Below are 27,036 nucleotides of genomic sequence, written 5' to 3' on the forward strand. Positions count from 1 at the left end.
TAATTTATTAATACTTAATGTTATGGCTAAATGTCACCTATTTTTGTTTTTTTTACCATATTAAGTTTTAAAAATTTACTGTGATGCTTCATATTTTTAAAAACCTTTATTGGTCTTTTTAATAAAAAAATGTTAAATAGGTTATCAAGGCTGACTTATACATGTTATTAGTCTATTTAACAGTTTAATTAAAAATAAAATAAAATATATATTTTTCAAAACATAAAATGCCAAATTAAAATATACAAAATAAATCTTTTTAAAAACATAGTACTTCATTGAAAGTACAGTGTGCCTTAAAAGTAATAAGAAGCATATATAAATTTTATTAAGTTTTTACATGTAACAAATATAATGACAATATTTTCAAACAATAGAAGAATGATAAATTATTAAACACAAAATAATTATACATAAATAAATATCATAAACTGATTACATGTAAATCTATACCTATCTATATATAAAGAAAATATTTATTTTTTCCATATATTTATTTTTTAATTTTATCTTTTAATTATTTTATTTAAATTTAAATTATTATTTTATTAATTTTACCTATTTTTTAATTTAACTATTTTTCTTAATTTGATAATCTTTTAAAATTTAATAACTATTTAATTAAAAAATTATCTACAATAATAATAATATTTTATAATTATAATAACAAATATTTTTATTAATTTTATTATTTTTTATTCTTGTAAAAAAAATAATACACATGCGCGTAAGCACATATTTTTTCGCTATGACTATAAAAAAACAGACAATCGATCATTTAGTATGAATTCATATTTTAATTATAGATCTGGTATCAGAAACTACCATTTGATAAGTTTAAGATTTTAATCTATAAATGGATTGCAAAGAATTAAAGTAACTTTAAAACATCCAAATCTTTTATATATATATATATATATATATATATATATATATATATATATATATATATATATATATATATATTTAAATTATATAATATTTATTAATAATTTTTTAATCGTGGTATAATTCATATACTTTTTAATATAAAGTAATCGCCATATAAAAATGTGTCATATACTTTAAATTTTTTAAAATAAGACGAATCGTCAAATGGGATAAACATCCTATCCATACATCATATTTCATTTTAATACATAACTAACTACAAATCATATATCATCCTAAATACATAACTTCAAGCTAATTCATACATATTTTGAAATCTGAATACTTTAATAATTTAAACAAAAATAAAAATGACGACAAAAATGAATATTACGAGAAATATAAAAGTGAAATAATAATAAATATATACATACAAATCTTAATAATAATAAATATATACATAAAAATACTTTAATAATTCTTATACTCAATTAAAAATATCAAATATCAGCGTAAAAATTTCCTATTAAAACAAAAAACAAGTTAAAACAATAAAAAAAAAAATTGCATTTATCATCCTAGTTATTAACACAAATGATTTACCTCTCACCCTCTTTCCTTGTCTCCAATTACATAATCACACCAACTTTTCGTCACCAACCAAAAGCATCTTACGCAAATTGCATTTGCACTCGTAGATACGATTGTGACATTTTCTTTATCACCGATGTTATAAGCAATAAACTTACTTATATTAATAATTTTTTATTATTAAAAAAATAGAGAGTAAAAACAAAATACTAAAAATAGTAAGATAAACGTTAAAAGAGATGAAAAGATTATTATAAATAAATATTATAAAAAAGAAGATAACGTATGCATTAACAGTGACATGGATTTTTACACTGTATTTACCCAAAGTCGTATGCATTAAAAAAAAATACACTTAATAACATAATAATGTATTCATGATATTTTGTGTTTTTATAAAAAGTAATTTTTTAAATTATTTATTTTAGTCTTTTAACTCTTAAATTTAATTTATTCTTGTCTTTTTGAAACAGTACTTATTTTCATTTTGGAGCATTAAATTTTAAGAAACCACACTAATATTGAATATGAATGACCAAAAAGATAGTATGTATAATGTCAAACGTAGACATACAAACACTACAAAATAAAAATATGCATTGAAATTTTGTAAGGTTTTAGATTGTCTGTGGAATTCATTTTTCATCATATTTAGGACTTCTTATTTAAATATTAACCGAGTTATATAATTATCTTACAAGCAATATAATTAACTAACCTTTATATCTGAAACTAATGAAAAAAATAATAATAATCCTATCTCAACATCGAAAAATACCAAAATTTATCTTAACACATGTTTTACTCTTAATAATAAAATCTAATACGTAATTTAAAACTAATAAACACACAAGAACATGAATCAAAAGAGGTCTTAGACAAGTAATTTAAAACATATCTAATGCAATAAATTCAGTGTGTTCTCAATTCTATGATAAATTCAAAACATAAGAAATTAAAATATGAATATACACTTGCATCTTACATATTTTTCACATTGCATTTATATATCTGAAAATAAAATCAACGATGAGAAAAAAAAATGAATATTTTTTTATAAAAAAACAAAATAAATTAATGTTATACACTTTTTTGTCAAGATAAAAACGAAAAAGAAAATCAAATACTGAATGAAATCCAACAACTACATGCCCAATGTGGGACTCACTATAAATGCTCGCTCTTTCTCCTTCAGATCTTTGCCTCAAACACCAAACTCAAAACACTCTTCGTCTTCTTCTTCTTCTCCGTTATCAGCGTAACCATGTCAATGGCAACTTCTCCTCACACCGCTCTCTTCCAAAACCGCACCACCCCTTTCCGCCTCTCCTCCCCTCGCCCCACCTTCTTCAAACCCACATCAATCAAATGCGCCACCCAACTCCACACCCAACCCCCACCCCTCACCCACGCCCAAGATCGCGTCTTCAACTTCGCCGCCGGCCCCGCCACCCTCCCGGAAAAGGTTCTCCTCCGTGCCCAATCCGAGCTCTACAACTGGGGCGGATCCGGCATGAGCGTCATGGAAATGAGCCACCGCGGCAAGGAGTTTCTCTCCATAATCCAAAAGGCCGAATCGGATCTCCGCACCCTCCTCCAGATCCCGCCGGAGTATTCCGTCCTCTTCCTCCAGGGCGGCGCCACAACCCAGTTCGCCGCCGTGCCGCTCAACCTCTGCTCCCCTGACGACGCCGTCGACTTCATCGTCACCGGCTCCTGGGGCGACAAGGCCGCCAAGGAGGCGCAGAAATACTGCAAACCCAACGTGATCTGGTCTGGGAAATCCGAAAAGTACACAAAGGTCCCGTCTTTTGGCGACTTGAAGCAGAATCCGGGTGCCAGGTATTTGCATATATGTGCCAATGAGACTATTCACGGGGTTGAGTATAAGGAGTACCCTGTTTCTCAGAGTGGTGTTCTGGTTGCTGATATGTCTTCAAATTTCTGCTCCAAGCCCGTGGATGTGTCAAAGTTCGGAGTTATCTATGCCGGCGTGCAGAAAAATGTGGGGCCCTCTGGTGTCACCATTGTGATCATCAAGAAGGACCTCATTGGGAATGCTCAGGGTCTCACTCCGGTGATGCTTGATTACAAGATCCAAGATGATAACAATTCACTCTACAACACCCCTCCCTGTTACGGGATCTACATGTGTGGGTTGGTGTTTGAGCATTTGTTGGAGCTAGGGGGGTTGGTGGAGGTTGAGAAGAACAATAAGAAGAAGGCTGAGATTCTGTATAACACAATCGATGAGAGCAAAGGGTTCTATAGGTGCCCTGTTGAGAAATCTGTGAGATCATTGATGAATGTGCCATTCACTTTGGAGAAATCAGAGTTGGAAGCTGTGTTCGTCAAGGAGGCTGCAAAGGAGAAGATGGTTGAGCTGAAGGGACACAGATCAGTGGGAGGAATAAGGGCTTCCATTTACAACGCCATGCCCTTGGCTGGTGTTGAGAAGTTGGTAGCTTTCATGAAGGATTTTCAGGCCAGGCATGCTTGAAGGAATTGCTTAATCCTACAAACTATTGCATCCAAGTTTTGGGTGTGTTGCTCTGAATTTTAGTTTTTGTGCACTAGCTATTATGCTAAGTATTTGTCTGGTATACGCAGAAAGGGTCGAATATGTTGTCAGGTTTTTGCTCTCTGTAGGTAGGTACCTTAGTTGTCTCTTCTTTCACTTTCTTCTGCCATGTTTGATATTCAAATTTGTGTCGGCTAAGTAGTGTTTTCATTGCAGTTTATCGTTGTTTACTTCTTAATAAAATCAAAGAGGTGAATGAAAATTGAAACCTGTATTGAACTGATAAGGTAAATCCCATGATTTAGTGCTACAAAGGTTGATGGAAGGAAAAGTTGTTGTCTGGATGTAGTGTTTGTAACTTGTATTGCAGGCATTGAATTTGAATGAATCAGAATTTTCAATAGGCTTTTTTAAATTCTATTCTGTAATAAGTTTTGAATTGTGTTTGTTGTTTGATTTTATCGTTTTAGTGAAAAGATTCGAATTCCCAACTTTTGAAGTGTGTTTTTGCTGCTACTTCACGCAATCAAGTGAGGGAACCGAAGTTCTATATTTATTAAAATGAAAGATCTAAAAATGGAAAAGCTTAAAAGAACACTACTTTTTGTGGTAAAAATCAAGGGTCTGAGAAAAACCGGACCGGATTTGACTCTTCAAACTCATGAAATTATACCGAATCAGTGAAAAACTGGTTTATCTAAATATATGATTTAAAAACTTTACTTATAGAATTATTTAAGTCGTCTTTGTTAGGTTTTATTTTACTTTTAGCATCATAAAATCAGTTTTTATCTTATATACTTTTCAATTATTAAAGTAATTTTTCATTTATCGAAAATAACTCCGGTTTGAGCCATTGATGGACATAAGATTATAAAATATTGGGAAAAACACAATTGTAGCGAAGATACTTCAATCACCTATGCAAATTATTTAAATCAAATCCTAAGTTAAATTAAAAATAATACTAAAGAAAATAATACCAGAAATAAGCCCGCAATGTTTGGTGTAATATCTCACTGTTTCATTTCTTCTCGCTCTTAATTATAAGCACCTAAACATTTATCCTTTGTTCCCATGCCTCTAACCATCCAGAAGGATGGAAAATGAAATTAAAGGAAGAAAAATATTAAATAATAATCAATTACTTCAAACAATTATTTCTACTAAGTATATTTTTAGTTTTTATATTTATATATGAAATTAAAATTCGTTTATTTTTTCTCAAAATTCATATAAACAACTATTTTTATCAAGAATATCTCTAGTTCTTATATTTAATATGAAATTAGAATTTGTTCTTTATTCTCAAAATTCATATAAGATTTATTTTTATATTTATTAATGCATAGAATACGTTTTTCAGCATCGAGAGAACAAAAAATATAAAAAATTTAAATTACATATATAAGTCACGTGATGTTTTAACATGTCAATCCATTAATCATGATCGTCAGTTACGTCAACTAGAGGTTAATAATGTCTATTATAGAAGACGAATCGAATTTCATATATTACTAAAATTAAGAGACACATTTTATATCAATTTTGAAAGATGGACAAATTCTAATTTCTCATATAAGTATACAGACAAAAAATATATTTAACTTTATTAATTAATATTAAAATTTTAATATTTTTCTAAAATTAATATAAGTGGGTTGAATCAAGTATTTACTGAAAGATCACCTATTCTCTAAATTTAAAAAAAATAAAATTTATTTTAAATTAATATCTTACTATATAATTAATATATCACAAAATCTATGTGATAAATTCACTAATTTTCTATTAGTGTAGATTAAAATAAAAATAATATATATCAAAGTAAAATCAAGTAGTTATTAAATTATTTAGATAATTTATAATTAAATTATAAATAAAAGTTAATTAACATGAATCAAAGACACTATCAATATTTGTCATCTAATTTTGTGACAAAATAGAAAAATAAAACAAAATGAATAAATAATATAGTAATTTAAATTTGGGTTAAATATGTTTAATTTTAAAATTAATTTAAATTACTATAAAATTAAATTAAATTAAAAATAATAAATAATTCAAACAACTATTTTTGCTAATTATATTTTTAGTTTTTGTATTTATATATGAAATTGAAATCCGTCTCTCTTTCTCAACGTTCATATAAAATTCGTCGATATACTTTAGTAGTATATGGAATACGTCTTCCAAAACCAAAATAATTTTTTATTTTTTTTAAATTACATATGTCAGCTACATGGCAATCACATGTTCTAACATGTTAATCCAAACAATAAAGTCGTCTAATTTGAAAGACGACTTTCATACATTACTAGAATATAAAGACAAATTTTATTTGAACTTTTAAATAGATAAATTCCAATTTCACATATAAATTCAAAAGCTAAAAACATACTTAACCCTATTAATAATCTACTTTTCACATGCTTTCATACGTCCTCTCAAAACCTACAAATTTCACAAGTATGTCATTTAACAAGATCTCTCAAAACCATGTACATTAACAACTTCACAACAATGATTTTTAATTAAGATTTTCAGCTAACAACAATTTTCATTTGTAATAAATACAGTAAACTCATTAAACAATTTCAACTTTCATAAACTCTATATGATTTTGAATATACTCATTTATTAACTTATGCATAGTTCTCAACCCAAAACATCACATATACTACAATTAAATTATAAAATAAAACTAATTTATCTTACCTTGATCTTCTTGATGTTCTAAGTAACTAACTCTAAAGGAAGAATGAGTTAAAAGGATCAAATAATCTTAACTTCGAACTCCAATAACTAACATTTAAAAACTCAATTTCTTCAAATTTCCAACAAAACTCTTCAACAATACATGACATAAAGAGAAACAAGAGCAAAATAGAAAAAAAAAAAAAGGAAGAAGTTTATAAATTTAGTTTTTTTTTAGGCATTTTCTTCCTCTATATTTATAAATTTGATCCTACATTACTCTAAACAAAATTAAATTGACTTTTGCCCTTTTAAAATTATGTAATTTGGAATTAAAATTTTTAACTTCCTAATCGTATATTCTAAAAGCAATCTTTTTTACAACAAATATTGGATTCACAATAAGAAAATAAATAACTTCTCAATTATGTATTGAATTGTAAAATCTAAAATTCATTTTTTACAATTATATGTCCTCCCATTTTGTTTTATTTATTAACTTTTTTCTATTCTCAAACCAACTTAAGCCTAAAATGTTTACTTCTTTTTATTCTCAAACTAACCAAAGCATGAAACAAGTCCAACTATTCAAAGTATGAAACTATATACTATTTTATACCACCCATGTCACACATACACTTCATAGAATATTAAAAGTTATGCATAATATATATTTAATTGTCATCTTTGAATCATTTACACACACTTAATTAAGACACCAAAATTACAAGTCCTTATAATAAACACAAATTTGTTATTTTATAAAAAAATTATAATACAATTTACAATCAATTAATAATATCAAAAATATATTTTAAGGTTAAATCATTAAGCGACTTATAAATACTTATCATATATATATATATATATATATATATATATATATATATATATATATATATATATTTCAATTACTGTAATTAAATTTAACAAAAAAGTATTATTAAAAAGAACGGAGAAAAAACGATATAATAATATTAGGTCACATAAGACAAAAAGCTTTTATATAATTTATAATAAATAAATAATAGATAATATATTAGTCCAACCCGACTTTTATATCTATAATTTATAAATTTATGACAATACAGTAAGCTTTCATATTTTTATTTTATCTTTAATTATATTTTAAAATCAATAAAAGAACATACAAATTACTTACATATATAAATATTCTTATTTTATCTTTAAATATTTTATAAAATAAAAAATTACAAACTACTTATGTAATAAAAAAGGAACTGAAAATATATTTACAGCACAACCTATTCCAAATCTTCTTTCAACTACATAACACAATCCAAATCATACATTATCTTTTATATAACATTATAACAAAACTTTTAAATAATAATTAATTTTAGTAACTAAAATTTGTAGTCACGCACCAATTTTAATACTAATTTATAAAATAAAAAATTATTAATTATTAAATAGTCACTATTATAAATAAAAAATTAAAATTTGTCACTAATTAATTAAAAACTGATTTAAAAATCAATTCTTTTGGTAACAAAAGTCGTTTAGTAACCAATTATCTTCTGTAGTTAATTGCAATTTAAAGACTAATTATAATTTATAATTTTTTATTCTTAATAGTTATTACTTTTAATAATCAATATTTTTTTTTTAAATTGATATCTAAATTTATAAATTGGTTGTTAAACGGAGATATTTTTGCAGTGAAAACATAGATTATAAAATAAATGACTTAAAATCATAAAAATCTTCGATATATTTCATTTAAAAGAATTTTAATATTTTAAACAACTTATAATAAAATATATGTACCTAAAAAACTTTTATAAGATAATATTTTAATTTAAAAGATAAAAAGATGTTAAGATAAACCATAAAGATAACAGATTATAAAATAAATGACTTAAAATAAAAATCTTCAATATATATATTTCATTTAAAAGAATTTTAATATTTTAAACAACTTATAATAAAATATATGTACCTAAAAAACTTTAATAAGATAACATTTTAATCAAAAAGATAAAAGATGTTAAGATAAACCATAAAGATAACATAGATTATAAAATAAATGACTTAAAATCATAAAAATCTTCAATATATATATATATATATATATATATATTTCATTTAAAAGAATTTTAATATTTTAAACAACTTATAATAAAATATACGTACCTAAAAAAATTTAATAAGATAACATTTTAATCAAAAGATAAAAAAGATGTTAAGATAAACCATAAAGATAACATAGATTATAAAATAAATGACTTAAAATCATAAAAATCTTCAATATATTTCATTTAAAAGAATTTTAATATTTTAAACAACTTATAATAAAATATATGTACCTAAAAAACTTTAAAGATAACATTTTAATCAAAAAGATAAAAGATGTTAAGATAAACCTATAAAGATAACATTTAAATAAAAAAAAAGATAAAAGATATATAGAATAAACAATAAATTTTCCTTTATTTCCTAATCCCATTGCAATCTACAAACAAATAAATCTCCTTTTCATTATTATTATATAAAGAGAATGAGGTAGTGTGTGGAGAATATACACTGAGAAGAGAAAAGATCATATAATTTTTTGTCTTCTTTCTTCTGTTATCATGAGCGAAATCAGAAGGAGCTTACCCCCATCACAAACACCAGGTAAGTTTCAGAAGTTCATGTTCATGTATCGTGATTTTCAATAATCTCATAATCTAACAGATTTCATGATATTTTGAACAGTATATTCAGGAACACCTCACTGCTACAGCATGAGATCGTTCGAGATGCATCAACGTTCCTATGACATATCCTTGTGGGGTTTCACTGAGATCACTACTCTCATGGCTCAATCTAATTTCAGATTCACCATTAGAACTTTTCATCAAAATACTTTACTTCCAGGACTACCTCGCTCTTCTGCTCTTTTCCCAACACAAACCTTCTTCCAACAGGCTCCGCATTTCATTCGGATACTGTTATCGCCACTGTCAGAGTGGAGAACGTTATCACTGTTATCGCCACAGTCATCGCAGGCACTCTTCGACACTCACACTATTGAAACAATAGCAAACGTGGCTGCTGATCAAGTTCAAGAAACCTTCCAAGTTCACGATGCTGCTGCTGCTTCTGCTTCATCTTCTTCGGAATCTCAATCCCCAGAAGTTTCTCTCTCGATGGTGATCAACGTTACTGATAACAGAATGCGTGCAGCAACACAAAATTCTTTGGGAACTGTTCCAGCAGCAGCAGCATCATCCGAAGAAGCCGCCATTGACAGGGTGTTGAAGAAATCTAGGGTTGTGCAGAGTGAGTGTTGCTGTTGCGTATGCTTGGATGAATTCGAAGTCAATGCTGAGTGCTACACACTTCCATGTCAACACTTCTTTCATCATAAATGTATTTTTCAATGGCTACGCACCAGTCGCACCTGTCCCATGTGTCGCTACCCTCTGCTAACCTAAAAGACTAGTAGCAAGAAAAGAGTTTCATGATTAGGGTTTGTTTTTGTTTTGTATACTACTTAAAGAATTTAAAATACAGAACATTTTCTTCAATTTTTGAGGATTATTTGTTTGGTGTGTGAATGTGTATTTGCAGAAGAATCAAGAGTGTTTTTGAATGAAGAGTCGTTTATGCTTATTATTCATACCAGCGAAAATACGTAGTCTCGCGTGTTCGCATTTTTTTTTTAATTTTCATTAAAAGTTTGAAAAAATTAATAAAAAATATATAATTAATTTTTAAAGTAATTATTAAATATAAATTAAAAAAATAAAATATGTATAAAAAATATTTTTTTAAAATAAATGATAAAGATAAAAAAATTTAAAATAACGATTAAAGATAAATTATTTATAAAATAATCAAATTTTAAAATAATAATTAAATGAACACAAAAAGAATATTTTTTTTTATATTTTTTTATATTGTTATAGATGAAATTAATTATATTTTCAGTTATTTATCTTTTCACTTATGTTTAAATTTGATCTTTTATTCTTTAAGGATTTCAATTTAGTTTTTGTGTTTTAGAAGAAAATATAAGTTTAGAGGTTGTCTCTGTTAATAATTCAAACACAACGATTATTTGAATTCGTTACAAAATATAAAGTTTTTGTGAAATATTTTCATTATATATAGTAATGGCATTTTAAAATCGATCTTATATTAACATTTTTAATTATTTTCATTATATATACTGAGATTGTGACCTTTCCTCATCACGCTTATATTAACATTTTTAATTATTAAAAAATAAAGCTAAAACAAGAAAAAAGAAAAAAGTAAACTTCGATAAATATTTAAGAAGTTTATAATTCTATAACTTTATAATTCTATACTATAACTCTACAATTTCATAAAATTAAAAAGTTATAAAATCGTAAAAATCATAAAATTTTAATATTATAATTTTATGTGTGATAATATTTATGTAAGCTGAAAGGAGAAGAGAACACTAATATCTCACCTAATTAATGCTCACATTCTAGAGTTAATAAAAAAAATACCATGATTCAATTGAAAAATATAGTTTATTAGAGATTTAATGGAAGATTTTCAAATTTATTAAAAACTCAAAATCTAATTAAACCTAAATAATATATATATATATATATATATATATATATATATATATATATATATAATAAAAGTTTGACCCATATTTTATATTTATAATCTATGATACACGGATATGATATGTATATCGGATATGACACGTATCAGATACGTCGATACTTTTATTTTAAAATAATTGGATATTGTACGTAATATATGAATATTGAAAAATGTACAATAATTCTTAAACACATAATAAATATATGATTGTTATTGTGTGAATCCAAATTAAAACCTTAGTAGCTAATATTAGTGACCAATTTACAATTGAAACTATTTTAGTTACCAATTTAAAGATCAGTTGTAATTTTTTGAATTATTTTAGTTGTCAATAATGTTTAGTTTATAAATTGATACTTAAATTTGTCACTATAGTAATTAATTATTTTGTCATTAAAATTTATTATTATTCAAATATTTTTTTGTAGTCTACAAGAACTTCATAATTTAGATACTTCATCGATAAAGTATCCTAAAATATTGGACATGGATAAATGTCAAACACGAATACGTAACTCAAATTAAAGTATCTGTGCATCATAGTTTATAACAATTTGTCGTAAACATTCATACTTTTGTTTTATCTTCAATTATATTTTAAATTAAAAAAAATACAAATTAAACATTTAAATATTCTTATTTAATCTTTAACTCTATTTTGAAATAAAATAAAAATATAAACTACTAATATAATAAAAAAGTAACTGCAAATATATTTACATCACACCCTACTATAAATCTCCATTCAACCGCATATACACTACAAATCATATATATTATCTTCTATATAACCACTAATATATAAAGTAAACTGGATTCAAATAAATTCAAAACATATAAAATAATTACTTAAAATCATAAAAAAATCTTCAATATATTTGATTTAAGAGAATTTTAATATTTTAAATAACTTATAATAAAATATTTGTATAAAAAACTTTCAAGATAACATTTTAATAAAAAAGATAAAAGGTATATATAATAACAAACTATAAAGATAACATTTAAAAAAAAAAAAAGATAAAAGATATATAGAATAAACAATCAAACTTCCTTTATTTGATTTAAGATAAAAAATTTTAAATAAATTACTCAAAATCATAAAAAAAATCTTCAATATATTTGATTTAAGCGAATTTTAATATTTTAAATAACTTATAATAATAAAATATCTGTACCTATAAAAATTCTGAAGAGAACATTTTAATAAAAAGATAAAAGATATATAAAATAAACAACCAAATTTCCTCACCTCTTCATTTTATAAAGACAATGGGTTAGCTTGTGGAGAATACTGAGAAGAGAAAAGATCATAAAGTTGTTTTTTCCTGTGCAGTAAGAGAGGATCAGTGAAGTTCTTATTAGAAAACGTAATCATGAGCCGATTACCACCATTCCCAGAAATGCCAAGTAAGTTTCAAAAGTAGGATTTTATATATTCATGTATCTGTGAATTTTAGTAATATCATAATTCAAGATTTGATATTTTTATTGGTATATTCAGGATACTGCTACAGCATAACAACCATAGGGAGTCATCAACGTTTTTCCTACTACGCATCCATGTTGGGTGCCACTGAGACCACTACTCTGAGGCCTGCAGCTATTTTTCGATTCACCATTTTTGTTTCTTCTGAATATGATCGAATTTCAGAACTAAATACTCCTTCTACTCTTATACCGGCCGAAACCTTCTTCCGAGAGGGTTCAAATTTCTTGCAGACACTGTTATCACCACTCTCATCGCACAGACTCTTCGGCACTCACATTTTTGAAACAATAGTGAACGCGGTTGCTCATGAAGTTCGACAAATCTTTCGCGTCGATGAGGCTGCTCCTTCTTCTTTGGAATCTGAACCCCCCGAAGTTCCTGTGTGGGTTGTGGTCGGTGTTAATGATAACACCTTGTTTGAGTCGACAAACCTGGTTCCAGCATCCCAAGAAGCCATTGACACGTTGTTGAAGAAATCTAGGGTTGTGCAGGGTGAGAGTTGTTGTTGCATATGCTTGGATGAATTCGATGTCAATGCTGAGTGCTACACACTCCCATGCCAACACTTCTTTCATCATAAATGTATTCTGCGCTGGCTACAAACCGATCACACCTGCCCCATGTGCCGCCACCCTCTGCTAACCCTAAAAGACTAGACTAGCCACAAAAGTTTCATCATCAGGTTTGTTTTTGTTTAGTATCTATAATTATAACTACGTACAAAGATATTTTCTTTTTTTCCACATTTTATAATTTCAATTTTATTTATTCATCAATCAACTATTAAAGTCCGCAATATTCTTGGTTGTTTTATTGAATGTGTATTTGATTAAATTTTGGCAGAAAAACTCAAGATCTAATCAAAGTTTTTTCGTTTTTATCAACGATCATTTATGGCAATCAGTTGTTAATAATTATGATTATTTGAATTCGTTATATAATAACTTCTTTTTTAATATTTTTATTATATATACCGGGGTGTAAACACACACGTTATAAACATTTTTTAAATATACATATTATTAAATTAATATATAAAATAAAATTATATTTATTAAAAATAAAATAAAATATATCAAAAAGATGAGAGAATAACTTTTGATAAATAAAAAAAAAGAAAAAAAAGATAAAAAAATAACTCTTGATAAATAAGAAAAAAGAAAAAAAAATGAGAAAATAACTCATGATAAATAAGAAAAAAAAGAAGAAACATAAACGATTTCATAAAAAGTTAAAGTTAATGAAAATAACAAACAATTTTCAAAAATTTTATAAATAATTATATTTTAGAAGATAAAATTAAAATTTTAAAATATCGACACAAAAGATAAAATCTTCTTTATATATATATATATATATATATATATAGATGACTTTTTAATATGAGATTCAATCGTTGACTTATATATAGAATTCACCATCATATACGTGATGGACAAAACCAGTCACCACTGTACTCTTATATGCTTTTCCATAAAGATCTCATTTAGCTGTTAATATCTCTTCTGTTTCTTTTTCTTTCTTTCTCAACAGAGCTCTTCGAGCTTTATTTGTTTTATGAATAAAATGCACGATTTCATTTTATTTTTTCAAAATAAGAAAGAAAAAATGAATAAGTTACTCCACAAACATAAACTAACTTGTTGAAACTTTTTGCACTTAAGTTATCTAAATTCTTATTTTAAATGTGCAAAAAATAATTTTAATTTCATTTGTTTCTTATTTTTCTCTCTTCTAAAAATACTTGTGAAAAAACTTAGCATGAACACAGAAGGATACTTCTCATTCCTTTGGCATTGCAAATTAAAAAATCATACAAAGACATGATACAGTTATCTAGTGATACTTTTAATAACATTTAATGGTAAAAAAGGACTACGTGGTTGCACCTTGAGCCAAATAAGAGGCAGAACATACGAGAGTTCTCCCACCCTGTTGTGATATATATGTATACTACCCTTGATGTCAGCCTCCAAACACCTGAATGGAACAGTTGCTGTTGTAACCATGTTTCCCCTTCTTCTTTAATTTACAGATACAAAACCTGCTTGGTCAGTAAGAATGAGTAAATAAACATTTTCCTAGAACTGGATGGTAGACGCAGACAATCTAACGCCAGCAAAAATAATTCTCCAGCACTCCATTTACACCTTAAGAAAATGTGAATCTTGAGAAAAGTGATAGGCCAGATCCTGAAGTATCACTTGCAGGAGTTGGTGGAACTTCTGTTGAGGTGCGATATGCCTGTTGACACTTCTGAATCTGCACCCATCATTAGATGCAGAAAATTGTTTCATTTTCAGTAACTAAAACGACAAAACTTTCGATTTAAAAAAAAAAAAATACTTATATTCTGTTAGCCATTAAAAGAAATTGCTGTAACATAAAAAAATTAATAAAAATAACTTTTGACTTCTCTAAGAGAGGTCATTTTGGATTATATCGAAAATTTATAAGTTTAATATATGGATCAGCCTTTGTTTCAGTGGAGCATGTTCAATCTTATCGTAAAAAGAATTTGGAAATTATTTCAGAGCGATTTCCAATGAGAAAACCCTTAATTTTAATTTTTGATATGTAATAACACTGTACAGACTACACCTCTTTACTTGGCGCAAGTTCATTCCCAGTACCCATGAAGACTTATCCTAAGATGTAAAGTAGAAGATGACAAAATTACCTCTTCTGGACTAAACTGAAGCAGCATTCCAATAACCGGAAGCAATACCTCAACTTCACCTGGTAAAATAAAATAGTCACATTAATAGCTTCTCAATCTAGTTAATAAATATAAAGGAGATAAAAGAAGGATCACTTTAATTTTTTTTTCAAAATTAATACCAGTCTCAAGCAGCTTTAAGATGACATTCTTTAAATATGTCATATCTACACCTTCCCTTTTCTTTGATCTTTCCATGTCGCGAAGCTCAGTCTTTAACATTGCCTCCTACAGTTAGAATATATAGAAATTCATAAGTCTAGATCTTTATAAACAAAAACAACAAAAGTGTTATCCTACTTGGAGGGGTCGACTGCATGGATCATTCAACACCATTCGACTGGGTTTCCATAAAGGTATAATTAAAATAAAATAGTTCTAACGAATGCTCATTTATCTGTTTATTTTTCAAGTCACAAACTTAAAAATAACAGTATTTGTTTGTTCTAATATTAGACCATAATCCTTAAGAAATCTGAAAACAAAACCTATGAGTTAGTCTAAGATACTCTAAATTATTCTTATGACATAAGCAAGATATTAAATTATATTTTTTTGTAGAAAAGGATACCCTCTTACTTTAACTATAATTTTTTGCCTAGTATTTGATCCAACAATTAATATCAAAGCTAAGATCATAAATTAAATTCTAAGTGGACAATTATTAGGGGGGCACTATTACATTTTACATCAAGTGTCCCGTGATGAAGACAAAGTTGACCAAGTCACAATCAAAGAGTTCACTTCCTAACAACAGAGTTGTTAAGGGAAAGATTTTTGCAGAATACATGAATTGTCCTACTGCAAAGACTAGGTAAGCTAAGTCACGATTGAATCGTAGTGTTTGGATTGTTACACTTTTCAATATAAAAATTGCACCATGACTATTAGATATAATATTTAGCCTAGTAGTAAGCATTCAATTTAACAGAGACAAGGTCCGCACTGCGAAAAGTAAGGCAAAACAGTGAGTGGATGCATCGTTACATACGGCAAATAGTGACAACGCACATGGAAATTATTTTGGAGTAATTGAATGAGCATATGAGCACATGGAAATTATTTTGTTGCTGATCTTGTGGTCAGCAACCTGAACTGGTGATGGCCAGTGGAAGAGCTGGAAAAGCAGCAGAAGGTGATCAGAAATGTGTGACAGACAACAAAAAAGTTCAGCATGATATAAGCAAAACAGGGCCATAAATGATGGCAGTTTTGGCGATACAATACTGGCAGTGACAAAATGGGAGGTTCCGAAATGAGGCCTGATAGGAAATATCACTAATTTGAAGAATCATGAAATAAAGGCCTCAGAATTTTAGGAAACTCAACAGTGGAGTAGTGATAAAATAACTCATGGAGGATGCTATTGCTCTAATACCATGTAAAAATTAACAGATTTAAGGTACAAGGGGAGGAAAAAGATAGGGACAATACCAAGGAATGTTTTTGATTTCTATTTCCAAAATCTGTTATAATTTTTAAAAACTAAAAATATGACAACTTGTTTGGTGTTTTGCTTTTGAAAAAACAGGGACACAACGTATGATGCCACTTCAAAAATTTACAGGCAATAATGTTTACAGGCAATAATACAGGAAGGATGTATGATGCACTTCAAAAAGCCAATCCAGTCTATGAGTCGTACATTTTAAATTGGGTTTATTTTTAAGTTTCATGGATTATAAAAAATTTGTGTTGACACAGTATTGGATCTGACCTTGCTGAGAATTTGCTCAGAGACTGCATGGATAATGAGAAAACAGAGGAAGAGGAAGATAAGAAAACATATCCCAGATGTTCTGTTTTTTTAGTTTTTAAAACACCTGTTTTGGAAACAAGTTTGAAAACTTAATAGACTTAATGAGAAAAATGTGTTGAGAAGAATACAATTGTTTTAGAAATAATTTATAAAACCACAAAGTGATAGGAGAATCAAAAGGCCATACATATTCTGAGATTGGTATTGACTTGATATGATGCTGTAACGTATTACAATATGGTACAAAAACAAAATGTATGTACCAACCCTTACATACAGTAATATTATATTATAATCCTAACTAAACAAGGAAATAAATTATGAGATAATAAGCAAATACAGAAACCAAGCTTAGGCAATAATAAGTAAATATGGAAACTATACTGACATAACCTAAGATGCTCTAAATCATCCTTAACAAATAATCAAGATATTATAAGACATTTTTCTTATGTTATAGCAAACAATTGCAAACAGCAAAACTTTCTATGAAAGGCTACAAGTTTTTCAGTGCTAAAGTGCCTAGGATTGTTGGATCAGTTGCAGAAAACTGAATTCCGTAAATGAACAATTCAGTCTCTCCCACTTATCAACCTTACGTTTTTTATTATAAAACAGTGATACCTTAACTTGCTTAACGTATCTATATTCAATACCAGAAATAGTGAATACTTCGATACATATATGTGAAGTATCAAGTGTCCATGCCTTTAAAAGAAGTTACGTAAAGCAAATACAATTACATAGGAGATACATAAGCATGTTTAATATAGAAGTATATCTCTCGACGAACCAAAAAGGGTAATTGTTTTTGTGAATGATTACAAGACAGTAATGAGGTTGATATCATTCCCATTTTTAAGACATAAAAAAGTGATATATGATGACAGTGATTTATAACTGTAATTTTGATTTTAGTAATGTCCAAGAAGTATATTCTTAATATGAATTTGTAGAATTGGAATTATATATTTATCTCTTTACGGATACACACATGCATATGTATAGACGTGTACCATACATGTATTGTGTCATACATATTTTTAGAATAATTGTATAGGCATATGTGATACGCATAACACACTCATCCATAGTAAAGCATGTCATTAGCAGCATCACTTGCTTGCCCTTTAGCACACTCTAAAAGGTAAACTTTTCCTTTTTCAAGTCTCTAGGGAATATATGATGTAAAATCAAAAATAGAACTTCAGTTTTAAATAAACCTAGAAAACTAGTCCAGCAATTAAAGAACAATCACTGACCTCTTAAGAGACATTTATGAAATATTTTCATATGGAAATACATTTACAAAACTTTGGCACATATAAATACCTGTTGGTTGTGGAGACGATTCTCACGTTCAAGCTCTTCAATTTCTTCCTAAAACACCAACATTAGATTATATAGTTACAAATGAAAGAGAGATGACCAGATGGGTGATGAGATAGATGTTCTAAAAATGTCAAGACATACTTGAAGAGCTAAAATATGACGCTGTGACTGTGCTAACTCCTCCTCTCTTTGCGCTTGTTGTCTAGCCAAAACCTGTAATTATGACAGAATATTTATTGAAAAACGGATGAAATGATAGAATCTAAAAAAAAATGGAAAACATGCAATAGAGTCTGAAAGAAATAGTATTGTATATTTTGAATAAAAAAACCTCTCAACTTCCAGAACATCCCCCCCTCCAAAAAAACTAACAGAGAGATGGTGAGATCACTAAAACAGTTGTTTTCTCTCTCAAATCTGACCAACCTGCTATGCACTACTTCCAAAATAGGGAAAAAAACAACAAAACATTACAGATAAATGATTTAAACTGAAAAGTTTGAATGAAAAGAGCTATACCAGAATTTGCTGTTCTGCAGCAGAGGGGCTTAAATTTGTTGAATCGAATTTATTTGAGGCTGTACATAACAGTTGAAGAAAGAAATGTCACTACCATTCCTAAATGTTTGATTTGTGAAAGAATTTAACAACAGTGTGATAAAATATCCGTAACATTGAAGAGATGCTTAAAAGAAACTTTGCAAGTGGAAAGACTTTGGCCATAAAAAAATAATTTAATACCTGTTGTGTAAGAATCATTTTGATCGACCTGACATCATTTGACAGCATTGTGAAAGCAGTAAAGTGAAAATACCAGACCATGTAAATGAGTACAGGATCAATCTATTAAATCTCATGATATTGAAAAAGCTGATAAAGAAACATACTAGTGGTCTTGATTGAAGAGACTGGCGAAGATTTTTATTTTCATCTAAAAGTCTGGATATTTCATAATCTTTCTCCTCAATCATTCTATCAGCAAGATCATGAAATGAAGTATGCTCTTCCTAAAAGTAATAGATTCAATTAGCACAACAGACAGGAATTGGGGAGTCCAAGCACAGGTTTAATGATATGCAGATTACCTTCAGTTTTTTAAATCGTTGTTTGAGCTCTTCCAATTCCTTTTGCTTATCTTTTGTGGCAGTTGCTTCATTTTCAGCCTTGATTGCCTCACATTTGACTGCAAAGTTTGATCTCAGTTAACATCTTATACAAAATCATACAGACAGGAGAATCAAAGAAGGTATAAGCAACTATTTAACAAAGTAGCAGAGTGCACTACTTCTCCATGTTTCTTCTACATTTTGAAGACTTAGTCCCCATTCCTCTTTCTCTTTTAGTTGCTGAGCATTAACTGAGTCAAGCTTTATTTCTAAGCTCCTTATCTGTTGCTTGACATTTTCAAGGGTTGAATCTCTGAAAATCATAAAATGAGAGGTTGTGACTGCTCCATACTCAACAGCAAGAAGGGAATTACTATAGTGTATCCAACTTTTTACCCAAACCATAAGCACAAATCAATGAAATATGCAAGTTTTTCACAAAATCAGTTGCTTGTGAGTCATCATTTCCTTCCAACTATATGCTCGTAATTATCTAGTATTCAAAATCAGGCGAACAAACCATAAAGATTTGTCAATATATATGACACCTTTCTGCAAGTTCTTTCTCATGATTAGCCATAGCAGATTGAAGATCTTGAAGAACTTTATCCCTTTCTTCTGTTATTGATAATACTTCATTTTCAACTTCCTGAAGAAAATTAAGAATGTAATTGGTGATTAATTTACACATGTTACTTAAACAATGTCTTCTACAAAAGACTGATAAAATGTACTTTCAGAGTTTCCTCTAGGGCTCTGAGTTGTTCCGAGTCTTTAGCAGCAGCCAGTTCAGCATCTTTCTTTTGAAGAAGTGCATGTGCACGAACTTTGTATGAAGAAAATTCCTTTTCTAGAGAGCGGATCTGCAGAGACACAAAAACCCACGTCAAACATCAGACATGTAGTTTTGTAAATGATTTGTCTTGTCTCTGTATGTCTGCTGCCAAGGGACTAATCAGCAGCCATTCAAGGGATAACACTATCTTGTCAATTATAGGCTGCATTAAAGTAATAACTATCTTGCCATCTTATTAGTGTCGATTCTATGACAAAGCATTCAACAAAAAACTCAAATTGCACCAATTTACTATTACTCAACAATGCCAGATACAACTTAGAAACAGGATTGTCTCCTAGAACAAGGATTCTATATGACAACAAATTATTACATAACATACTTTCTAATTTACGTAAGAAAATATGCTAAAGCTCAAGCTATAGATCAACATTGATTTTATTTGTTTAATTTACTCCAGTTTATTACTAATGGAAGTTTAAGTAGAACCTCTTCTTTGGCAGCCAACAATTCCACATCTCTCATATTGAGGATCCTTCTTTGTGCGGATACCTCTGATTCTAGCTGACCTGACAATTGTCAAAAGCATAAATAAGCATATTAAAATGAATGAGAAATCTTTTAGAAATAGAAGGATAAAAATGTACTTTTTATTTTGGCTACTTCAACTTCTGCATGTATGCAGTTGCTCTCTGCAATGTCGAGTTTTGCTTTGAGTGCTCGCGAAGCAGTCTCCCAGCTTTCCCTTTCTTTGTCCTGAACACACCACAAATAAAGATTAAAGCAGCCAAAATACAAAAACAGTTAAGCATTAAGTTTGGAAACAAAAAGAACTCCAAATTTCAAAACATTCCTATTTCTCTTCAAACACTCCTCCTATATGCCTATGCAAAAACGAATTCCAGTAAAAGGCACCCCATATGGTTAAAACCACAATGTTCTTCCACTTGTGAAGGGAAAGAACATTTATGACAATTAAATTAACATATGTAAAAATTGAAGATCATTCTCAGAAAGATAAATCATAGAGGAATTTAATTAAGTGATTAAACATCTAAACTAAGTGTTTCAGTTAACTAACTTCTAAGAAGTCAATGCACTATGGTCAACTTCATTCCTGATCGTACAAGCATAATTTTAGGGGAAAGCTCAACCCAAATAATTAGTTAAGGAAATCATTTATCGATTTCAACAAATGTACCTAGAAATAAATGCATCGTTTAAATTTGCATAAAAATTATGTGATCAATAAATTACAATTCTAGATGCTTCCATGTCTGAGACACAAAAATTGATGAGTAGAAAAAGTGACAAAATGCTCCTACATAGTTATTTAGTCAGTTCCTCAGAGGATGCAAGTTGTCTATAGTGACATACACAATAGTTAATGAGACATTACACACAATGATGTAACTTCACATGTTTTATTTTCTATTAATTTTACAATTGAATTTATGCGTTATTGAACTGATTTTGTATGTTGCTTAAATGTAAATATTAAAAAAAGGCCAGATATATGCAAATATCATAACAAACACTCTTGTTTAAGGAAAACGGAGAAAAATAAGAGAAATCAACACAAAGTGGAACACTAATTTACTCATTCAGAAGTCAGGAGGATCATACATGCTCCTCTTTTAGGTGAGAAAGCTCCCCTTTCACACTTTCCACCACTGCTCTGAGTCGTGCTGCTTCCCCGGTTGATGCTGCTTCCATCTCTGCAATTCTGGATTCTTTTTCTGCAACTAGAACCTGGAGGCATTAGTGAATGGAGCAAGGTCAGGTCATCAGCTAGAAACTTCTGGCATGTTTAGGAGCACACTTACTTCTATATGAACCGAGTGGCACCACTTACTTAATCAATGCAGAAAATAAATTTTATTCGTCTATTACGACTCTTTTAATTGTCTATAAAACTAGCCCATAACTTAATATTCCTAAGATAATTTAACTTGTTAAATATGTAAGACACTATCTGCTACAAATGCACACAATTTTATATGTATTGTTGAATTTAAATTTAAGTTAAATATTCAAGAAAAGAATACATGCTAGAGAATAACAAAATTGTATGAAATGCCCAAGAATAAGAAACCTATCAGCTGATGCAGCTCATCCTCAAATGTGTCCAATTCAGATTAATTCAAGGCCTAGTAATAGCTCAAAGGAAAGCTTGAACCTAAACAAAATTAGATTGGTTGGTGGTTTCTGATCCCAAAACTCACCTATAACCTTGAGCCCTAGCAGGCATTTATTTAAAAGAAGCTGCTAAGTAAAATAGCCAACCATAAACAGCTATATATAAATAAATCATCAAAATTTGGAAATCAACAATCCTTCAACCAGCTCATGGAACACAATTTTCAACTCAGAAAAAGCGTCTTTTTTCCCCATCTTGAAACACATCAAGTATGGAACAAGCTCATGATCATCGAACTAACCTGGAGTGAAGAAATAGACTCAGCTGCCTTACTTCTGTCAGACAATGCATCATTAAGTTGAGCCTCCAAACTCTCTATATTCTGCACAAGTAAACATTGAGTTGAAGCCAAAGCACAACTAGATCTAAATATAAAGAACATATTATAGAATTTAACCTTTTATTCAGTAAAAGAAGAATTTTGGCGAGGGGTAAAAGAATGTATAAGGATATGGTGTCCTCCTAAAAGATAAAGTATGAAAACAGTCAGCCAAAAATGCTAGAACACATGTACCTTTTGGTGCTTAGCAGAGAGCTCAACTAGTGCAGCTTGCCTTTTTTCTTCAGCAGCCTGAAGCAACCCTCTCATATCCTCCAACATCTGAGTTATTAATTTTATTCAGCGAACATAGTTATATGTAACCACTTTTAAATGATGTGGTACCAAATGAACATACACAAAAGTTTCATGACAGTTATTACTGCAGACAATAATGGCAAAAATAGGACTCAGTCCAGAACACTGCTCAAAGTAACGGGGTAGACACATGATCCAATGAAAAGGCAAATATGAATATATTTTGGCCTAAATGTAATTTTGTACTTGAGAAACGATTTGGGTATCAAATTCAGTTTGCTAAGTTTGAACAAGTCAAATGCAAATCATTTTGTTTACAACCATAAATAGATAATGCAGTTAAGTTACATACACAAACATCCACATGAGACAGTTGTAATAATCAGACATCATCAAGAAAGAGCACGAATAAATGTACAGGAGATCTTATATAGAATTGTGTTTATATATATACATATCAAGATCCAAAAGAAATAAACCACTTCAAGAATGAAAATGAAAAAAAGAGTGTACCTGTTCCTTTTCTGCAAGTGATTGTTGCAATACTTCAAGAGCACTCTCTTTAGGTTGCAATGAACGCTTTAAATCTTCAATGGTATCTCGAAGACTGTGCAACATACATTTTTACATCAATAATTACAAATGGGTGTAAGAGTGAGTATATACATAGGGTCTGATTGGAAAAGTTTCTCTATAAGGATTTCTGAGAGAAAAATACGAAGAAAAAAAAAATTATTTTCTCTGTAAGTTAAAATCAGTTATGCACAAACTAATTTGTAGAAGCTCTCTTATATAACTTCTCCAAATTTTTATTTTAACTTGTGCATAAACTAATTTTAACTAATGGAAAAGTCAATTTTATTTTTCCTTTATATTTTTCTCTCTGGGAAATTCTTATGTAGAAACTCAACCAAACAGGTCCATAGTCTATAGTGGAGTCTAGTCACATACATTAGTTATGACATATTATAGTATATTTATAACAAACATTCTTAGGAAATCACTAATCAATAAGGAACAATGAACCCAACACATGACAAAAAACACTACCTCCCATGCATGTGTGCCTTTCTTTGCAAGTCATAATTAAAATTTAAAATGAAAAGAAGTAAAACCAGCAATGCATGAATAAAAAATGGGTTGAAGTGAAAGCTGGTAGAAGTTATCGCGATTAGAGCACTGCAGCACAAATAACCTTTAAATGAGGCATGGATGAACTTTTACAAGCACCACTTCATATCAGTCTTACATAGAAAGATAATTGAGAAAATAACTTCTCATGAAACACAACTAAAGATGTGCAAGTTTCCAACAAATGGATGTACTCACTAATCATCATGGTCAAAAGCAAATTGGTTTCCTTACTTGTTGTTTGCACTTCTTAGTTGTTGTCTATCACCATCCATGGCTTTCAATGCCTCATTTGCTTGCTTCCTAGTACGCTCTAATTCTTGTTGCATTGCTAACTGTTGGGATGATGCTCGCTCTGCAATTTCATTCACCTCAGAGAAACGGGCCTCAATATCATCTTTTTCCTGTGAATGAAATTTCAAAAGTAAGACTAAACACATAAATTAATTCATTGACGTGGTTGTTTCAATGGATTTTGCTGAAGCACTAAACAAGAACTTCCTGACTTATTGTGCTTACATAAGAATTCCAGGGTCCAGAGTTCATCATTAAAAGACAGCCAATGTACTCTCTTTACAAAATTTCTATCATAAGACAGTAATACCATTTACACAGACTATTAATTAGGCTACACTGCACAAATTTTAGAGGGAGGGATGAGGGAACTTAAGTATGGCCACCAGATCAGCAGTTTGTGAAAAAAGATTGTATAAGTAGTACCGCTTATAGAAAATATACACAATATCAGCATAAAAAAATTAAAAGGAAGAAAATAGTAGAATCACCTTTTGAATTTCTCAGAAAATATACACAATATCAGCATAAAAAAATTAAAAGGAAGAAAATAATGTAGAATCACCTTTTGAATTTCTTGAATACGCTGTTTTGCTCGCTTGTGAAGCCTATTGAACTTGGAGTCAAGTTCAGAATACTTCTCATCGCGCTCTTTTATTTCTTGGTCCAACTTTGTTTGAGCTACACAAGAAAAGATAATGCAATGCATTCATTCCTTCTACGGAAAATAAAGCCGTTTAGAGCAATGTTAATTCTCTTTAGCCTGTATGATATCAGGAGCCACTACACATGTTGTTTATATTTATATCATTCTTAAACTGCAAGAGGAAAAGTAATTCAATCTGTAGGTGAAGGAATTGGTCTTAGAGGCAAAACTGGCTTCCAGAGCAAGTAATAATACAAACAGTAATATTTAATTTAAGTCAAGTTTGTTCATTTATAATTGATTAATCACTCCCACTGTTTAACACAAATATAACATACCTTCTACAAGGTTTTCAGAGAGCTCTTGGGCCTTTGCTTCTGCCTCTGAGTATGCCAATTGAAGATGCTTCAAAGCCTCCTCTGATGCAATTCTTGTTTGCTTTTCTTCCAGAAATTCTTTATTTAACAATAGTATTTTTTCCTTTAGTTCTTTCACAATGTCAGAATCCCCATCTTCTAAGCCACCAACTCCTTTCTGTATACTAGAATCACTATGTACACTGTTTACAATTTTTAATCCCGCAAAATGGGACTTTAAGTAGTCATTCTGAAACCTGAGGTCCATAACCATTTCTAGAAGCTGATCGTCAGTATCAGCAGGACCTTGATTAACATCAGACAATCCATTTTCCAATACAATATTTCCATTGCTTCCATCTCCGTAATGATGATCCTCATCAGGAAAATGCTCCTCAGGTCTAACAGAATCTTCCGCGTGAGTGTCCATCATTCCACCAGTATCCCCTTCACCCGATGCAATCAACCTCTTGCAGCACAAGTCTTACCAGCATAAGCTGCAATTGGACAGTCAATAACCATTATGAACCTACTGTGTTACGAAATACAGACACAAACTTACGCCCCCGCATTGATTCATAATCACTTAAAGATTTGCATATTAAAGAGCATAACATCCACATGCACGTATTATTTAAAAATTCAATCACAAATCCCAAAGGCAAATGGAGCATTAAAATATTTCAATTACTTCCACTTGAACATTGAAATGCTCCACACATGAAAACCCGTAAAATTGAATCAATCACGATTTTTTACCATAAGAAATAAGCAGGTTACCAAATCAGCTAGAGATAACGTAAAACAGAGCTAATTCTGGTGGCATTTGATTCTCCTCCTAATATATTGTGTGATGCGTTCAACGGAATTGGAATTCAATGAGAAACAAGTAACGTCATTGAATTAGAACAAATATCCAAGAGTGAAGGTTCCACAATTGAATGTACCTGAGTGTAGGGAACTTGTGTGACAGAATGAATGATAGACAGAATTTGGCAAATAAACGACGTTGAATCGATTTGAACGCGAGAAGCGCCGGTGGAGGTGAGATCGCCGGTGGCAGAACGGATCTCACGCCGGCGTGCAAGCGAGGGAGAGCAGAAAACGTTGCCGTTTCAGAATGCCCTGACACTGATTATTACAAACTTGGGAAGAGGATTTGGATCCAGAATAATGATGTAATATTTTTATTCGACGAGGGTATTTGAGTAATCTTGCTCATATTGATTTTCGGCTTTTAGAATTTTAAAATTTAGATTAAAATGTATTTGTCACACTTTCATATTTGTAATTAAATAAATATTTAATAAAAAAAATTACACTAACTACTCAAAAGCATTTACAAGGAAA

General features: G+C 29.4%; 3 protein-coding genes across 6 annotated transcripts; 2 read left to right on the forward strand and 1 right to left on the reverse strand.

Annotated features, from left to right (window-relative positions):
* Window positions 1–2,646: 2,646 nt before the first annotated feature.
* Window positions 2,647–4,397, forward strand: LOC114173808 (phosphoserine aminotransferase 1, chloroplastic-like). The gene has a single exon (XM_028058433.2). It carries the CDS (start codon window positions 2,726–2,728, stop codon window positions 3,959–3,961), a length of 1,236 nt encoding a protein of 411 aa, XP_027914234.1. The 5' UTR covers window positions 2,647–2,725; the 3' UTR covers window positions 3,962–4,397.
* An 8,157-nt stretch (window positions 4,398–12,554) lies between these two features.
* Window positions 12,555–13,566, forward strand: LOC146888506 (uncharacterized). The gene is made up of 2 exons (XM_085669533.1): window positions 12,555–12,688; window positions 12,783–13,566. The coding sequence occupies exons 1-2, from the start codon at window positions 12,655–12,657 to the stop codon at window positions 13,424–13,426; spliced, it is 678 nt and encodes a 225-aa protein (XP_085525659.1). The 5' UTR covers window positions 12,555–12,654; the 3' UTR covers window positions 13,427–13,566.
* Window positions 13,567–14,532: 966 nt separating this feature from the next.
* On the reverse strand, window positions 14,533–26,848 carry ATGRIP (Golgi-localized GRIP domain-containing protein). 4 transcript variants are annotated; one of them, XM_028058457.2, is made up of 23 exons: window positions 26,634–26,848; window positions 25,669–26,183; window positions 25,250–25,365; window positions 24,625–24,794; window positions 23,773–23,866; window positions 23,197–23,283; window positions 22,924–23,004; window positions 22,109–22,234; window positions 21,130–21,238; window positions 20,972–21,051; window positions 20,421–20,549; window positions 20,235–20,335; window positions 19,866–19,999; window positions 19,666–19,763; window positions 19,468–19,587; window positions 19,322–19,349; window positions 19,100–19,158; window positions 18,722–18,793; window positions 18,581–18,628; window positions 15,612–15,717; window positions 15,451–15,509; window positions 14,921–15,032; window positions 14,533–14,814 (listed from the first exon to the last, which is right to left on the reverse strand). In XM_028058457.2, exons 2-22 carry the CDS (start codon window positions 26,117–26,119, stop codon window positions 14,922–14,924), a joined length of 2,379 nt encoding a protein of 792 aa, XP_027914258.1. In that variant the 5' UTR covers window positions 26,120–26,183; window positions 26,634–26,848; the 3' UTR covers window positions 14,533–14,814; window position 14,921. The 4 variants fall into 4 exon arrangements, 3 of the variants coding, with proteins under 3 accessions (XP_027914258.1, XP_027914257.1, XP_027914259.1); XM_028058456.2 differs by having other exon boundaries at window positions 14,533–15,032; XR_003602601.2 differs by lacking the exons at window positions 14,533–14,814; window positions 14,921–15,032; window positions 15,451–15,509; window positions 15,612–15,717 and adding an exon at window positions 18,912–19,016.
* Window positions 26,849–27,036: the final 188 nt, after the last annotated feature.

This window comes from Vigna unguiculata, chromosome 2 (assembly GCF_037176805.1).
Source record: "Vigna unguiculata cultivar grain cowpea cultivar isolate G323 ecotype 2 chromosome 2, ASM3717680v1, whole genome shotgun sequence".
NCBI classification, from domain to species: Eukaryota; Viridiplantae; Streptophyta; class Magnoliopsida; order Fabales; family Fabaceae; genus Vigna; species Vigna unguiculata.

Coding starts and splice junctions, on each gene's coding strand:
- LOC114173808 (XM_028058433.2), top strand. CDS start 2,726: ATGTCAATGGCAACTTCTCCTCACACCGCTCTCTTCCAAAACCGCACC.
- ATGRIP (XM_028058457.2), bottom strand. CDS start 26,119: ATGATGGACACTCACGCGGAAGATTCTGTTAGACCTGAGGAGCATTTT. Junction 23,284..23,772: donor CACTTGCAGAAAAGGAACAG/GTACACTCTTTT, acceptor TTAATAACTCAG/ATGTTGGAGGATATGAGAGG. Junction 21,052..21,129: donor TGAAGTAGCCAAAATAAAAA/GTACATTTTTAT, acceptor GACAATTGTCAG/GTCAGCTAGAATCAGAGGTA.
- LOC146888506 (XM_085669533.1), top strand. CDS start 12,655: ATGAGCCGATTACCACCATTCCCAGAAATGCCAA. Junction 12,689..12,782: donor ACCATTCCCAGAAATGCCAA/GTAAGTTTCAAA, acceptor TGGTATATTCAG/GATACTGCTACAGCATAACA.